Below are 16638 nucleotides of genomic sequence, written 5' to 3' on the forward strand. Positions count from 1 at the left end.
GTTAGCCCGTTATTGGTTCAGGCTGTATATGGGACAGCTATGTTGTGAGGGTTGGGTCCTTACCAGTGATCGTGTGTTTACAGGTGTGTACGCAACTAGCGGCATAACGTTTTGCTCTATATAAAATAAGTGAAACTCCGACGGTGTCCCTCGTATTCTCTTAAGCACACGGGTGAAGAGTTCCCAGCATAATAGTGTCAAACACTCAAAGATATTCAATACCCATATTGCTCCATATTTCCAGTGGTGGAAAGTGCTATACTTACTATTTGTTGAAGTACTTGTACTTTACCACTTTTAATATTTTATATTGATGCTGCTTTATACAAACTTTATATTTTCATGTCCAATACACTTCCAAAACATATGGACTTGTAAAGTATGATGACATAGTTAAGAGACTGAATGTGTTTGCAGTTGCAGTGGCTGGTTACAGCTGATACAGCAGTTGGGAACAGCTATGCTTGAATTTCCCTGCAGCAAACTTAGAAGACTGATACATTTTTGTTCCATTGTTTTTTTTTCTCTGTCGTTCAATGGGGTCTCTATTAAACTCCATTATGATTATTCTACTTTATCATTATGGGGTCTTGAACTCTATTTTTATACTAGCCTTTGATTTATCCCTGCAATTCAACAGGTTCATCTTGTATGTGTCTTAAACTCTACGGATATTGACTTACAGAGCAGTTACCTCAGAGGAATTTTATTTTCTATTAAAATGTATAAAAAAAAGAGGGAGTACTAGTACTACTACTAATAATACTAATACTACTACAAGTACTATCACTACTACTTCTGCTCCTGCTAAGATCTTTCTTAAAAAACATTTGAACTTGTCTTCAACATTTTTCCTGCCTTTAATATTCTTTCAAATATAAAGGTTTCTTTCATACTTTTGCAATACTTTCAGCTTCTTCTTACACATTCAAGCCAGCATTGCAATGTAGCTTCAGCCTTTAAGCATTTCCACGCATTTGCCACAGGAAATGCATTTTCTAGTTTTCTATATCATTTCATCAGCAGACAGTTACAGCGATATTTACATAATTTCAGACGTTTTTTTTATGATCCGATTCTTGTATGTTATGTTCATTTTGCACTTAAGTTAGTAAAATGAGAAAATACTTTATTTATCAAGTATTTATTTTACACAGGAGTATACAAAAATAGTCTTTACCATGGATTTACTAAATTACAGTCCCAGCCTGGTCAGATGCGTACATGAACTGATGAAGCCTCTTGGATGAGAGGTGAAACATCTTCCTAGACAAATAACCAAGTCCAGTTGTCTTTGACTGAAATTGCTTTGGGGAAAACAATGACCTGGACAAATGAGAACATTCACAGGCTTACTTAATTTAACAAGTATTTATTTCACACAGGACTATACAAAAATAGGCTTTACCATTTATTTACTAAATTACCAAAAAACATGCTATACAGTGATATATATCATTATTGGGATAGAAGATTTTGGTTGATCGCCCAGCACCAATGCAGTGTATATACTTCAAGGCATGCTGGGCTGTGTGATTGTGTATGTGATGAAACAAACAAATTGTGTTCAACATTTATCCAATAGTTTTATTTTGTCTGGATGGAAAGAGCAGAAGTGATACTAAGGCAGCAGTAATAGCGACAATAGCAGCAGATTTTAAACAGTATCAGTAAATATAATGAATTGACTCACTGACAAACATGTGTATACTGTATGTTTTTCCCCATTAATATTCAGGAATAAATGTATGAGGCATTGTGGTGTGCAGCGTATTCTAGTCAGTCATATCAAACGGTTGAAACACTTTTCTTAAGAATGATCTGTGTTTAAAGATATCTGCATTAGGCATGGAATCAATCAGTCAAGAACCTACTGTACATGTCATCTGCTGGCACATATTGCCCCCAGCTGGTTGTCATGTGCAACTACAACACATGCATACATACTGAAAATAAAACAGGCACAGTAACCTGACAGCCAGGTTAACTTATAAAGTCTATTTTCTTTGTGTTTTAAAGTACCAGTGCAATGTTTGCTGGGTAATGTGGCTCCATGTCATTCATTCATATACGGTACATGTGGAGTCCAAACCGACCAGGCACAAACTGAAGAACAAGTGCGGTCACAGTAAAATGGATCTATTTTCGTATCTCTTTGGTGTTAACTGTAGATAGTGAGAATACATGATGATGAAGGACATACCTGCCGTCGCTTCCTCTCAGGCTCAAACACACAACGTGACAGTGTTGGACTACGACGCAGTGGAGTACCGCATCTACTGGTCAGATGTCCGAACGCAGACAAGCAAGAGAGCAGCCAGCTCAAGACAAACAACGTTTAACACTTACCTTCATTATGAGAGATTTTAGGATTAGTATTGTTTACAAAAAATTCCCACCCTTTGTAACTTAAAAAAAGAGACATTTCAGAATTTTTTTATTGCCTCTTTTTAGGTGAGAATGGATCAACATTGGTTCTGGGTTCAGTTGGAGAATAATTAGATACAAAACAGGATGTAGGGCCGATGGCTGGGTATTGCCTACAACCTCACAATACAGAGGCCACAATGTGATACGTATCACGGTACATTTTGAATAACAACCATAGGGCTGAGTATCACAACGTCATTCTCCAACTAATTCAATGGGGGCTGGAGCTGATCCCAGCTGACATCGTGCGCAGGGAACATAGAGACAAACAGAGACAGACAACCATTCACACTCACATTCACACCTACGGGCAATTTAGAGTCATCAATGAACCTAACACATGCATGTCTTTGGACTGTGGGAGGACCCGGGCCCCAACCGCGATTCGAACCAGGAACCCTCTAGCTGTGAGACAACAGTGCTAACCACCACATCACCATGCTGCCAATGAGGGATATTTCAGTTATAAAACCAATTTAAAAAAGTCAGCACAATAAAGTGAAACTCTACAGAATCTACAGTCAGTGAGTAATGAGTGACATTTTCAATCAGATATCTTGAGGTCACAGGTCAAGGTGTTTTAACAGTTGTTTTTATTGTTGTTCATTTTTTATATAAAAGATATAAAAGAAATGAGTAAGATATGCCCATTGAAACAGAACAGCAGCAAATGAAGCTGGAATGTTTTCAGCATACTTTCTCATTGAATGATGTCAACAACTGACCGAACAACATGGGAGTTCCTTACCTGTTACCTGTTGTTAATCAACTACTGGATAAGTCCACTCATTACTATAGAACTACATTCTGTAACATCTCTGTAAAGTGACCCATTTGTTAAAATCCCTATATTCAATCAGGCCTGTTGATCAACAGTACATTAATCTGCAATTGCAAATATTCTCTAGCTCCTCATCTTTGTCCCCCAGGAACATAAAGGTGAATTCATTGGTCGGCCAAAACAAGACATTTCTCATTAATTAATACATTACATAATCAGCTTTGCGTGAGGACTGACTCATCGGTCTACTGCAGCCCCATGACACAGGCACCATGTGTCTAGGATAGGTGAGCACATGTTAGATTTACTGACTGTTTGGATCTCAGGCCTGGAGAATACACAGGATTTTGCAGTAAAAAATAAAAGATAAGGTCTTATAAGGAATTAATTATCAAAATATTTGTCCATTCATTTTTTTGCTGATTGACCAATTGACTCATCGACAACCTTGTTTCAGAACTACATTCTTTTACATCTCTGTAAAGTGTCCCATTTGTTAAATTCCCTGATAATTATAAGTATTAATAGAATGTCACAGTGGCTTATTCTACTGTCAGGCATACATAGAATATAAAAACATGCTGTTGTTGGTGTCATTCTGTAAGTGTGCAATTATTCCGGGCTGCTCCCTTATTCGATTAGTCATTTTTTATGCTTTTTTTCACGCTGAATGACTTATTTCCAATAAACTTATGAGCACATCTCTGTTAAACACAAGATTTAAAGTGATCTTTTGCATGGTTCTTTGTGGAGAAAGATCTATAGATGTAATCAACTAATCCACAAAATTGTATCGCCGTTAGTCAACTAAGAACTTCTTCAATTGAGGACATGTCATCTCATCTTCAACCGCTTATCCGAAGTCGGGTCACAGGGGGCAGCAGCTCTAGCAGGGAACCCCAAACTTCCCTTTCCCGGGCCACATTAACCAGCTCTAACTGGGGGATCCCGAGGCGTTCCCGGGCCAGTGTGGAGATCTATTCTCTCCACCTGGTCCTGGGTCTTCCCCGAGGCCTCCTCCCAGCTGGACGTGCCTCGAACACCTCCCTTTGCCTTCCGGCTCAGCTCTCTTTTCGTCACAACGGTGCGGTAGAGCGACTGCAACACCGCCCCCGCAGCGCCGATTCTCCTGCCAAACTCACAGACAGCCCCACTATTATTAGTGTTTCAAATTGTTTGGGTCACAAATTGTTGTGTGTCATGGTGTTTGGCCCTGTTAAAGAGAGTAAGTTCTGGGTTATTAAAAGTTCTTTAAAAGTAGTCCCCTGTCAATACATTTGCAGCCTGCCCTCACGTAGCTCTCTTCATGGAGCACAATATTATATATTTTGCTGCCTACAGAAGTTACAGCTAGAGCTGGACGAGATGACAAAAATCTCATATCACGATATAGGTAATTTCATATCCTGATAACGATAAATATCACCATATGCCTTTTTTTATCTTAAAGTTATGAATAGTTTATGTAAAATCACCACATAGAAAGGCTAATTTCAAATCACATTGTGATTTATATACTTGGAAAAAAAGATTTAGATTTTTTCAATATTCATTTTCAGTATTGAATATTTGTTTTTTAATTAAATAATAATGTTGCTTAATGTAGGCTATCAATAAAGGTGAAATGCAAAAAAAAATTCTCAGTACATTCTTGGACTATTTATTCTTTTTAATTGGACTGTGAACGTGTGGAAATAATAACCCCTCTGTAACACAGACAGCAGCGGGTGCACGAGTCATGCAACCGATTACTAAGTGATGTGATTTCTGATATGGGCATCTTCTTTAAAGTATTGTTGTTCTAACAAAAAATTTGTTTTATTTGCATCTTTCTTTGACAATAGCTGACGATATATTTAGAACTGTAATTTCTCTTTCACACCGCTGTGTCTATCGGATTCAGAGTCTATAATGAGCATTTATAATATGTAGGTGAAATTCATCCACCAAGCATGTGTGTCGTGCATCTGGTGTGTGTAGAATGGTATGTGTGTGTGTGTGTGTCACAGTTACATAATGTCATACCGTACAGCCCTAGTTACAGCCACTGTTTCAGCTATGCACAATAAAGGCCGAATATGAAAATTCATATAATATCATATAAAAAGTAAAAACACCCAGTACTAGTGTCTAATGTTTTTTTTCCTTTACTGCAGGCTACTTGTTTAAGAATTGCTTGTCTGGTAGGAGTAACAGTCAGCAGCTGCTGGGGCCTTTGGAGAAGTCCTGCCAAATATGCAGCAGTTGTGATGGCTTAAATCCGTTGACAATGATTAGTTTGGTAAAAGTGCACTTGTCATAGTCCAACTGTTGGATTTCAAACAGGTTCCTGAGGAACAGCAGGCTGTAGGAGTACACAGGCCGGACAGCCAGCACACGCAGACACAAACCCACGTAAACATCCTCCAGGGGGATCATCCTGACAAACCTGGATGCCCAGGAGATCCTGGTGGCAAGGTCTGCAGAGAAGACATACCCAGCTCCAGACACATATGGGGGGAAGCTGTCTTCAGGGTACAGCTCCTCTGACACATACCATTTGCTGTTACGGTCCCTCCTCGGTCTGCCATCATTTATCAATGACCCTGTGATGAAGCCCTGCCTGGGGGAGCTCCTCAGTCTTCTGATGAGGTAGAACACATTGACAAAGATGTCAGCGTCCACCTTCATGGCGTAGGAGGTGTTTGGGCAGTGGGTCGCCAGCCAGTTCATCATCATCATGGTCTTGATGGTCAGGTTCTGGTAACTGTCCTGGAGGGAAGGTTGTCAAAAGTATAGATGCTTCAGTAGTTCATAATATCCACAATCAAAAGTATTGAAGTTGGGGGGGAGACAGGGGATGGTTGTTACACATAGACTGTACATAAAAAATGGACGTAGCCACCGTGACCTCACCCATTGGTTTATGGACTGACGTTTTGAAGCCAGGAGACTGCATTTTTACTGTCGCCATCTTGGTTTGTTGAAATCGAGCGTGCCCATATTTGGACAAGAGGGTGGAGGAAGAGAAGCGCTAAGCAGCTTCAGGCTGGGAAACTGCTCATTTTTATAAAGTTTACGATAGCTTTGTCAAAAAGGTGCAACCAAACACTAAACAAGACGTTTTTAGGCAACCACAATGTTACAATGAACTTTGATGAAGTAAAAACACAATGTGAGAGGGACAAAGACTTTAACACAGACAACACCCAAAAACAAGTTCACGGCTGTTTTAAAAAGTTACACAGTGCCCTGGATACACATTATTAAACCTTTATCATGTTGCTAGCCTGGTGACCTGTCAATCACACGGTAGCCACACACCAAACCATAATTCACAAAATGAACATCATGCTGTATTAAAGAAGACTTGAAACTAGAGAATGAGACCATAAACTCAATAGGAAAATGTTTACTGAGGAAGTAAACCAAGTGAGAAGTTAAGGCTCATTTTCTCATTGACTTCTTTTTGGAGATAGTGAAATTACCCCCTGCTGGGATGAGAAAAAAATGCAGGTATTAGGCAGTTCTTCACTGGAAACTCAAAGACTACTCTATCTGCCATGTGACATTGCACAGACATCAGGCGTGTTTCCACTAGCCCTTTAGGGTGGCCCCCTGGAAAATTTCAGGCCACGCCCTCTCAAATGGCCGTTCACTCGGCGTGTTTCAATTACAAAAAAGGCCCCAGAGGGACTCACACTGTCGTTCTGTACCGGGCCAAAACCGGTTTTTCAGCTAAAGCCTAGTACGTTTAAGCAGTGTGAGTGCACCCGTTCCGCGCATAACAGCCGACAGCGGGCCGCCCACGGCCCGCTTGAAAGAGGTGGGCTTTAGCGGAGCCGTTTGCACATGTACGAGCACGAGCGTGCGCACGTGTACGAGCACGAGCCCTACGGCGGTAGAGTTATGTGCGCCTGTTTGGACATAGTAAATAGAAGGACGGACCATGCGCGGACATTTAACAACAACAACAATGGCGGTGAAAGGTTCACGTTGATGTGATGCAGGGGTGGAGTGTTTACTGCAGATTTGGTCGGATGAAAATATTCAAAAACAGTCGACAAGACGCACAAAAACTCCGAGGTCTACGGAAAGATTTGTAAACAAAGCCACAAACACGCGATCAATGCGTGTGACGTGTTACGGCGTGATGGCGTATGGACAGCAAGAAGAATTGGCCGAGGCCCAGGCAGTGTGAGTACAAACGGGGCTGGGGCGCGGGGGGACAAGTACCCTAAAGCCCGGGTCGCGGTGCAGAAGGACATTGTGAGTGCGCCCTAAGACTCTGGAGGTGACGTATCACTCTAAATGGGTTTAGATCACCGGTGATCAGTGATACAGAGGTGCGTTGTTCCTCAAGAGAAATACAGGGTTTGATTTAAGGTGGCCCGTATTATTCATGTCAACTTATGTACAAGTAACATAAAAGAAAAATTCAAGGCGCTGTAAAAGTGTTTGTTGACAGACAGGCTGTCACCCTGCTGCAGTACGGTGTGAGTGTGTGCGCGCGCCCACATTTGTGTGTAAATGGGGGAGGGAGAGAGAGAGAGAGAGAGAGAGAGAGAGAGAGAGAGAGAGAGAGAGAGAGAGAGAGAGAGAGGGAGGCATCGAGCATCCAGCAAAGGGCCACAGGTCTGAAATTTAATCCAGAATCCGTGCACAGATCATTTTCTATGCTGAGTTCTTCTTCACCACTGAATAAAAGTGTCTACTCTACTTTACCGTGTTGCGTCTGTAAGACCACACGTCACATCCTGCTGAGAACTACATCCAATCAGCAATCAGGTAAATCTCAGGGGACTCTCCGACAGGGCCATTTTCTACTCGGCCTCCTGAGCAACTCACATGCAAATTAGGGATGTTTTTGACAAGATCGACCCGCCTCATTCAGGGTAGTCCACCGTAGTCGAAACACACCTAATGCAAGAAACTGCAGAACTTAGAGAACAAGGGTCGGCAAAGCTGCCCAGTGTGGGCTATCACAGCAGTCAAAAGGTCTTATCATTTAGACAAAAACAGAATGCTGCTTCATATTATGATGCTATTTTGTCAAATGTCTTGCTGGAATTTTGGATTATGATGATCTACTTCTGGCCTCCTGCTTGTGGTGTTTGTGTCAGTTGGTATTTTTAGATGATGCTCTTCCGTAAGTGATGGGTTCTTTTTGCACTTGATTAACAGGTGTGGTTCTTGGTGTTGACACATGCACAATGACCTGAATTATATGCATATATTGTGGTGTATATACAACTTAACTTACCCCACGTTATGTTACAACTTATCTTGAGAGTAGGGTAGGCTGTAACAATGGAATTCCTTGCATATGACATCAAATAATAAACTCTGTGATATAGTTGAAGAAGTTGGGAAATTGCTATTTGTAGCAGACAAATAAGGGTACATGAAGTCAATTTATGAGTGCTTGATGGCAAAACTTCTGTGAGTTAAAGGTTCTGAGACAAAAAGAGTTCCAACCATCACTGGTCTCCCCCCTGAAGCTATAAAAAATAAAGCAGGTGTATAATCAGTCTGCACAAATGAAAGTGTGGCAAAGACAAATGTGTTGGTATGGGATTTCTTTCTGTTACATTTAAAAAAAGAAGTATCCTATTTTATGTGTCCAAGGCTTTTTGTTCTTTTTGCTGTGGTATCAATTATCGTTTTTTTTTTAATATAGTAGGCTATTGTATGGATGTTCAAAATTCTGATACAGCGCCAGCCTTACCTGGAAGTTCATCTGGACGATGTCTGCATGTTTCCTACTCTCCCCCTCCAGCCTGGCCTGGGTGCGTGATCCCCGTCCCTCTTCAGGGAGCCCCACATAGAACAGAGTGAGGGTGTCCTGACCTGGAGCACCCCAGGTTTTCCTGATGGCCTCCCGTGCCGCAGCCTCACGAGGAGCAACTGGGACCATAACAATCAGGAAGGGAGTGGTGTCCTTGCATACCGTAGGCTGGTTGAGTAAGTAGCGGTATGTTCCAGGGGATATGAGCCTGTACTCCTCCGCTGGGAGAGGACTTGTTTTCGGCGGATGTTTCCTCGGTGTTACTCTACTCAGTAGGATGTGAGCAGACAGGACGAGCGCGGCTAAAACGGTGAGTAACTTCACTAACCTCCAACAATAGGTTCTCCTCATTGCCTTAAAGTCTTCTGCTCACTCTCGTCTTGGTACAAATCCGACATTAAACTCAAATGGAGTGTGGAGGGTTGAGGCAGCCACTCCCAGCGGGGCGGACCAGGAAATGGATGTGTGCCAAAGGCGGCGGGGGCGTGGCAGCCACCTGAACCAAACTCAACAGGACCGGTGTTGTGCCGTATTCAGCACCCCTGCCGTGAAATGCACCCCTCGCATTATAGGTGATATTCTGGATCAGAAGGCTGTTGTTTCGACCTATAGGAGTAGCTTTTATACAGGTAACCCACAACGGTCAGAACATTGGTTACTTACAGTCTTTAAACTATTTTAAAGAGTTTAAAATCACAAACTTGGATCATAGCGAACACAAAACAACACCTTTTTGTATGTTCTGTGGAAATATACTGCAGCCGTAATTACAAAATGAATTAAATGGATGTTTTGAGCAAGTTGAATGTGTTCAACTTAGTGTTTCCAAAATATAATCCCAGCTTTTCTTGCAATTCATATGTTCACAGGTGTGTGCTTCTAATTGGGTTACCTGTATATAAGTTACTCCTATAGGTCGAAACAACAGCCTCCTGATCCAGAATATCACCTATAATGCGAGGGGGTGCATTTAACAGCAGGGGTGCTGAATACGGCACAACACCGGGACAGAGAGAGGTACCGTTTTCATTTATACATATGCTGGCTTGGCTCGGCTCTGATTTACTCTGCCCGCCAGCCCAGCACGGCAGGGTTTGCATTTCCATTACAATAGGGCTACCGGCCTGCTGGAAGGTGTCTTTAGAAGGTGTATTTTCAGGGCTAGTACCTCTGTGTGTTTTGTCCGTTTTATTTTTATTTAGCAAGCTTCTTTTTTTCATAACATGTATCTGAATCACGAATACCCCAAGAACGATAATAATACCGACATTCCCGTTGTTACGTCCAAACGTCAACTGTTGCTATTTAGAAGTTGAGTTCAGAGAGCGTCTGTTACGCAGGGAATTAGCGCATTTCATTTCCTCTAAAATCTTCACAATAAAAGTTCCCCGTTAGTTTGTTAATGTGAAGCTTGTATTGACGTAGCACAAACAACATATCAAATAACACAATGAAATTAAACAGATACCAGAAAGTACAAACAGCAGATACACTAAACTTACGAACCACGGGGATTCAGTTAGAAGCTGCTAAAGTACTGATCACTGAACATGGAGACCATAGGTGCAGATCCCATTCAATATTAAACAAATGTATTTTCAGACTTCACATTCTTCAGTGATTGAACCATAATGATGATGAAAATAGCCCAGTACAGTAGCCTTTTATGTGGTTGCATTACCAGCAGCCACAGATGCAACATTGTAGCAGTGACAAGAGATAACTTCAGAATCACACCTAAAGCAGACTGACTGACGGTGTTTGGGTTTAACAGTGACCCTGTTAACTGGAGACTTTCAGCTGAGTGCCTCTGCGGTTGCAGATGATGAAAACAGGATTATGTTTTTAAGAGAGATACTCAGACTGTATACAAAGGAGATCTGTTTCACTACACCAGGGTGACGTTGCTGGTGGCGCACCAAGTTAATCTCTTAACTTTCATTCATTTTCCTACAATGGCAGGACTACAAATCCTTCCGGGGGACACAGAGGTGTGGTGGTTAGCACTGTTGCCTCACAGGGAGAGGGTTCCTGGTTCGAAGCCGGCTGGGGCCCTTCTGTGTGGAGTTTGCATGTCCTCCCTGTATCTGCGTGGGTTTTCTCTGGGTTCTCCGGTTTCCTCCCACAGTCCAAAGATATGCTTGTGTTAGGTTAATTGATGACTCTAAAAATTGCCCGTAGGTGTGAATGGCTGTCTGTCTCTGTTTGCCTCTATGTGCCCTGCGATAGACTGGCGTCCTGTCCGGTGTACCCCGCCTCACGCCCGATGTCAGCTGGGATCGGCTCCAGTCCCCCGTGACCCCGACAGGGACAAGCGGTTGAAGATGAATGAATGAATGAATACAATTCTACGCACACGTGATTACAAAGGCAGGTTTCAAAGACAAATAGATTTGTTTAGAAAATTAGTTAGACATAGATATTAGTAGGAAGAACAACTCGCTCGCTCTCCTGATTAATGTAACAATAAACAATATATAAACGCCACTGACACATTTAGTCAAACGAAACTATAAAGACTGATCAGGTAGGTGACGTTATGTTTAAAAGTGTCATGAAAAGTAAACAGAGGCATTCACAAGGACAGCTACGCATCTGCCGTCACTATGGCAACCGCAGATGCTTTCAGCTGAAAGTGTCCAGTTAACGGGTTAAACCCAAACACCGGTCAGGAGAGAAAACGTCCGTCGGAGCAGTGATGTCTTCTAGTCTGCACAGTTTCAGGACCTGCAGTTGATTCAACCCGGTCCACTTCACATCGGGTTGGTGCGTGTTAGTGTTTCTGAGGCTGTAGGCTGTTCTTTTGTCTCATTCTGGCTTCTGGTGTCTGTGCTGACCTAAACATTAACCTCCTCAGTAGACCTGCCCCGACAGGAGTCACACATGACCAGGTCTTTCCTTTAATTCCCAAACTACATCACAATTCCATGTTTATCAGCCCCCGAACATCATGATTGACGGAATCCCGGAGTCAGATAATGAGAACTGGGCTGAATCCGAAAAAAAGGCGAGGAAGATCTTTGCTGAGAAGCTCAATCTCTCAGGCATGGAGTCTGAACGTGTTCATCGGACTGTGAAATCAACAGGGGAGCGAGCCATTCCAATTGTTGCAAGATTCTTTAGACACAAGGACAAAGTCAGAGTCATTTAGAAAGCTTAGAAGGAACCAATGTGTACATCAATCAGGATTATCCTGAAGATGTTCACTAAAACCGTAAAGAACTCATACCAGCTATGAAGGCTGCACATAAGAGAGGTGATATAGCATTCCTTCGCTATGATAAGCTGATTGTTCATTCTGCATCCCGACCCCTAATCAAAGGAGTTGGAGAGGGAAACGCTGACAAGTCTGGGGGTTCGTAGGCCTAACTCAAATATGGTTGGCCGCAGTGACTGTAAGTCTCATTTTTAGATTTCAGTTAAGATCATGAACTTGAACTCTTTAATAAAATAATAAATAATAAAGGCTTGGTAATCGCTCATATAAATGTATATAGTGTCAGGAATAAGATTCAGGAATTGAGCAGCCTAGAGCAAGCAAACACTATTCATATACTTGTATTGAAGGAGACTCATTAGACTCTTCCATTCTTGACCCCAGTGGTATTATTAGAGGGTTACTCTTAATTTAGAAAGGACAAAGACAGATATGGAGGGGGAGTGGTTATTTACATACAGTGTCATCTTCTGTCAAAATTAGGTCAGAAATGTATGTGTAATAATGTAGAAGCACTGTGGGTTCAAATTCATCTACCTTACTCTAAACCAATATTGCTTGCCTGCTGCTACAGGTCTCCTGGAGCTAACTCTCAGTACTTCAATGATGTGTGTGATATGCTTGACAGAGTTGCTGAGCGAAATTTACTAGCTTGGGGACATGAATATTGACTGGCTAGATTGTAATTATTCCTTGAGGAAAAAGTTATCATCACTGGCTTAAACTTATGTAATATGTCACAAATAGTTTCTATGCCAACAAGAGTTGTCACTAATTATGTAGGTCATACCTCTTCGACATGCATAGATCATATTTACAATGTCCAGGAGAACTGTTCAAAGCTAGTTTCTCTACCTGTGGGAATTAGTGATCACCACATTATAGCTACTGCAAGGAAATCAAAGATACCAAAAACAAAATTAAAATTATATTCAAGGGGACATACGAGGGATTAATTAAAAACATTTTTATTAGCTGACGTAGAAAATAATGATTGGAATGGTGTATATATATAGCTGATGACCCAGAAATCTCTAATAATGAATTCATGAACATTGTTATGGGATTTTTAAATAGACATACTCCCATGAAGAGGTTTACAGTGGACCCTAAAATTGCCCCTTGGATTGAAGAGGGGATGAAACGCTTAATGATAGAAAAAGATTAAGCTAAAAGGCTGTTGGTAATTTCTTGTTCTGCTGAGAATAGAGTCAATTATTGTAAACTGAGGAACATGGTAACCAAATTGTATATAAAATAGTAAGAAGAAGGAATATTACAAGCTAAAAACAAGTGATGCTAAACATGATGGTAAACAACTTTGGAACACTTTAAATGAAATCAAGGGAAAAAAGAAAAATGGGTGTTCCTCTTTTGTAGAGGCTAATGGTTTGTTTCTTACAGAGTAAGAGTTCTTCAGAATATTCTATACACTAATTCCAACACTTTTAAATTAATAACTAATTAAATAACGTAGGATAAGAAATGTACTTTTAAATTCATTAGTGTTAACACTGAAGAGGTCAGGAGGTTGTTGGAGTTCCTCCCTGACTATGGTTCAGCGGGCACTGACAACCTAGATCGTAAGATACTGAATCTGGCTGCTAATCACATTGCAGGGCCTATATGCCATATATTAAATAGATGTTTCATAACTGGAAAGTGTCCTGGACTGTGGAAGGAGGGTAAAATCATTCCATTGCTCAAGGATAGTAGATCAACTTATAGCGGAACCAATAGTCGCCATATACTCTTTCTGTATGGGTAAAATTATTGAAAAGATTCTTTATGTTCAGATACAGGACTACTTCACTTCAAATGGTCTAACCACCAAATACCAATATGCATACAGACAAGGTTTTTAACAAGCACAGGACTGACACAGATGACAGATGACTGAGGGAACTAGATTACTAGATGTAGTATAATAGACTCAAAGCTAGTGGCTGCTGTTATGCTAGACTTCAGTGCTGCTTTTGATGTCATTGATCATGAGTTGTTAATCGGAAAGCTTATTTTCTTACGGGTTCACACAAACTGCCATTGCCTTGATCAAGGGCTATCTCTTTGGTAGAACACAGAGAGTTTACCATAATGGCAGTCTATCAAGTAGCAGTAACTTAACTTGTGGTGTGCCTCAAGGTAGTTGTCTCGGACCTCTCCTCTTTTCTATTTTTACTAATGATTTGCCTTCTGCTGTAAAAATGCTATTATGGTGATGTACACAGATGATTCCACAATGTACTATGCAGCTCATACATTTAATGAACTCAATGAAGTTGTATCACAAGAACTAGAATTTGTGCATGAATGGATTACATTGAACAAGCTGGTCTTGAACACATCTAAAACTAAGCTTATTATTATAGGGTCTAGACACAAACTGGCCGCTAGGCCAAAAATGAATGTGTACTGTATGTTGCCAAAGAGCCCATTGAACAGATGGAGAAGGTGAAATTGCTGGGTATGGTCATTGATAACCGTCTTGCATGGTAAGAACATATCGATAGAATCATTAAAAAATAGGGGTTGGCATTCATTTAACAAGACAATGTGCACCATTCGTACCATTTAATATCCTGGAACAAGTCTGTAGATCATTAATATTACCCCGCCTAGATTACTGTTCAGTGGTCTGGGCCTCAGCCACGAAAAGAGATCTGTCAAAATTATAAGTTGTACAGAACAGGGCTGCTAGGCTTGTACTAGGTTGCTCATCTTGAACTAGAATTCTTAAAATGGAGTCTAGCCTATCATGGCTCAATGTTGAAAAGAGGCCGGCCTCAAGCACAGTGACATTTCTTAGCAACACATTGATAGAGTCATAAGAGTAACTATTATGATTAGGGATTAGGTGATTAGGTGATTAGGGATGAGCATCAATGGTTTTGATCACGACAGCAAACAAACTAGTTTACAACAATGAATGCAACACATGAATGTAATGAACAAGAGTTGACATGCTCAACATAACTTTATTTTTTTAACTTTTCATTTTTTTCAGTGTGGTTTTTAATTTGTTTTTGGTTCTTTTTAATGTGTGTGAGAGTGTGTCTGTGTTTGTGTTTGTGTTTGTTGACAGCTGACAGTTTAAAAAACAAAAAAAACTCTGACGACAATATATACAGTAATAGTGACAGACAACCATTCTACCAAGCAGCACGTCTGAACCAACCCACGGTTACAGAACTCTGCCGAAGTGAAAACAAACCTGAAGCTGAAGAAACTTAGAAGTTAAAGGAAAAGACCCATGAGTCTGAGTGAGGGAGAGACAGAGCATGTTTTTGTGTGTAGCGGAGGAGGACACAGATGCGGAGGGGGACACAGCAGCGGAGCGTATCTCAGAAGTCAGACACAATGAGGATTTTCATTCAATCCGAGCACGGATATTGATGCGTATTACTTGTATGCAGGGCTTGACACTAACTTTTTTGCTCACAAGCCACTGTGGCTAGTGGTTTTCAAAAGTTACTAGCCACTCAGCATTCTCACTAGCCACAAATTTGTATATACAGTATATTAAGAAAAAAATACCCTGGCAGGATGAATAATGTCTGTTTGAATTAGGTATTAGGTATTAGTTTATTTAAAAGGGGACAGTGCAATTTCATAAAACACATGATTACACATGGTTAAAGAAGCCAGAATCAGCTAGAAGGCTAGTTTTCTTCTGTAGTCCCCTGGTCATGATGTGAAAAGGCAATAAAAACTACAATTTAAAAAAGAAAAGAAAAAGAGAGAAGAAAAAAGCACACAATACATGTACAATATAATACAAAATACATATGCAAACACTTACTATACAATTAAGAAAAAATACATCACAACATAACATTTTATCATAACATCCAAACATCCCAACAGGCTTATCTTTTGAGTGTGCAGCTGTAAGTGTTGATAAGCCACATTTTCAATTTGTTTGTGAAGGCCTTGTATGTTGTGAGCAGTTTAACCTCCTCAGGTACTGAGTTCCTCACATTTGCACTCCTTACTGACCAGGCCGACTTACTGAAAGTGCTCCTGCGCAGAGGAACATAGCGGTCACCTCTGACAGAGCCTCAAGTGACACGCTCAAGGCTGTTTCTTTGGCTGATGAACTCTGCCAGATAACTTTAAGTGCTTGTTTGTACAAGATTTCCAATGTTTTTTTAAAAAAACCTCTGACCAGCCTGGGACCAGCTGGTCTGGCAATAGTTGAAGTGGCTGAAAATCATCGAATGCAAATACATTTTTGCGGCTTCAGTTGACATTTAATTTCGAATTGCAGATTAAACTTGATTATTTTACACAATTTGCCAATATGGGCTTTAAAGGAAAGCTGTGAATCTATTATTATCCCAAGATATTTATATTGGCTGACAATTTGTATTCTTTCTCCATTAACATGTATGTCGGGGTCAGATAATACACTATTTGTTTTAGTGAAATACATGCCTACAGTTT

The 16638-nt window shown here is 40.8% G+C and overlaps 1 protein-coding gene across 1 annotated transcript; it reads right to left on the reverse strand.

The window, feature by feature from the left end:
* Positions 1-1559: 1559 nt before the first annotated feature.
* b3galt8 (beta-1,3-galactosyltransferase 8) lies at positions 1560-9375 on the reverse strand. Its single transcript, XM_083912877.1, has 2 exons — positions 8919-9375; positions 1560-5962 (listed from the first exon to the last, which is right to left on the reverse strand). The coding sequence occupies exons 1-2, from the start codon at positions 9327-9329 to the stop codon at positions 5408-5410; spliced, it is 966 nt and encodes a 321-aa protein (XP_083769003.1). The 5' UTR covers positions 9330-9375; the 3' UTR covers positions 1560-5407.
* Positions 9376-16638: the final 7263 nt, after the last annotated feature.

Source organism: Echiichthys vipera (genome assembly GCF_963691815.1).
Source record: "Echiichthys vipera genome assembly, chromosome: 4".
Classification (NCBI taxonomy): domain Eukaryota; kingdom Metazoa; phylum Chordata; class Actinopteri; order Perciformes; family Trachinidae; genus Echiichthys; species Echiichthys vipera.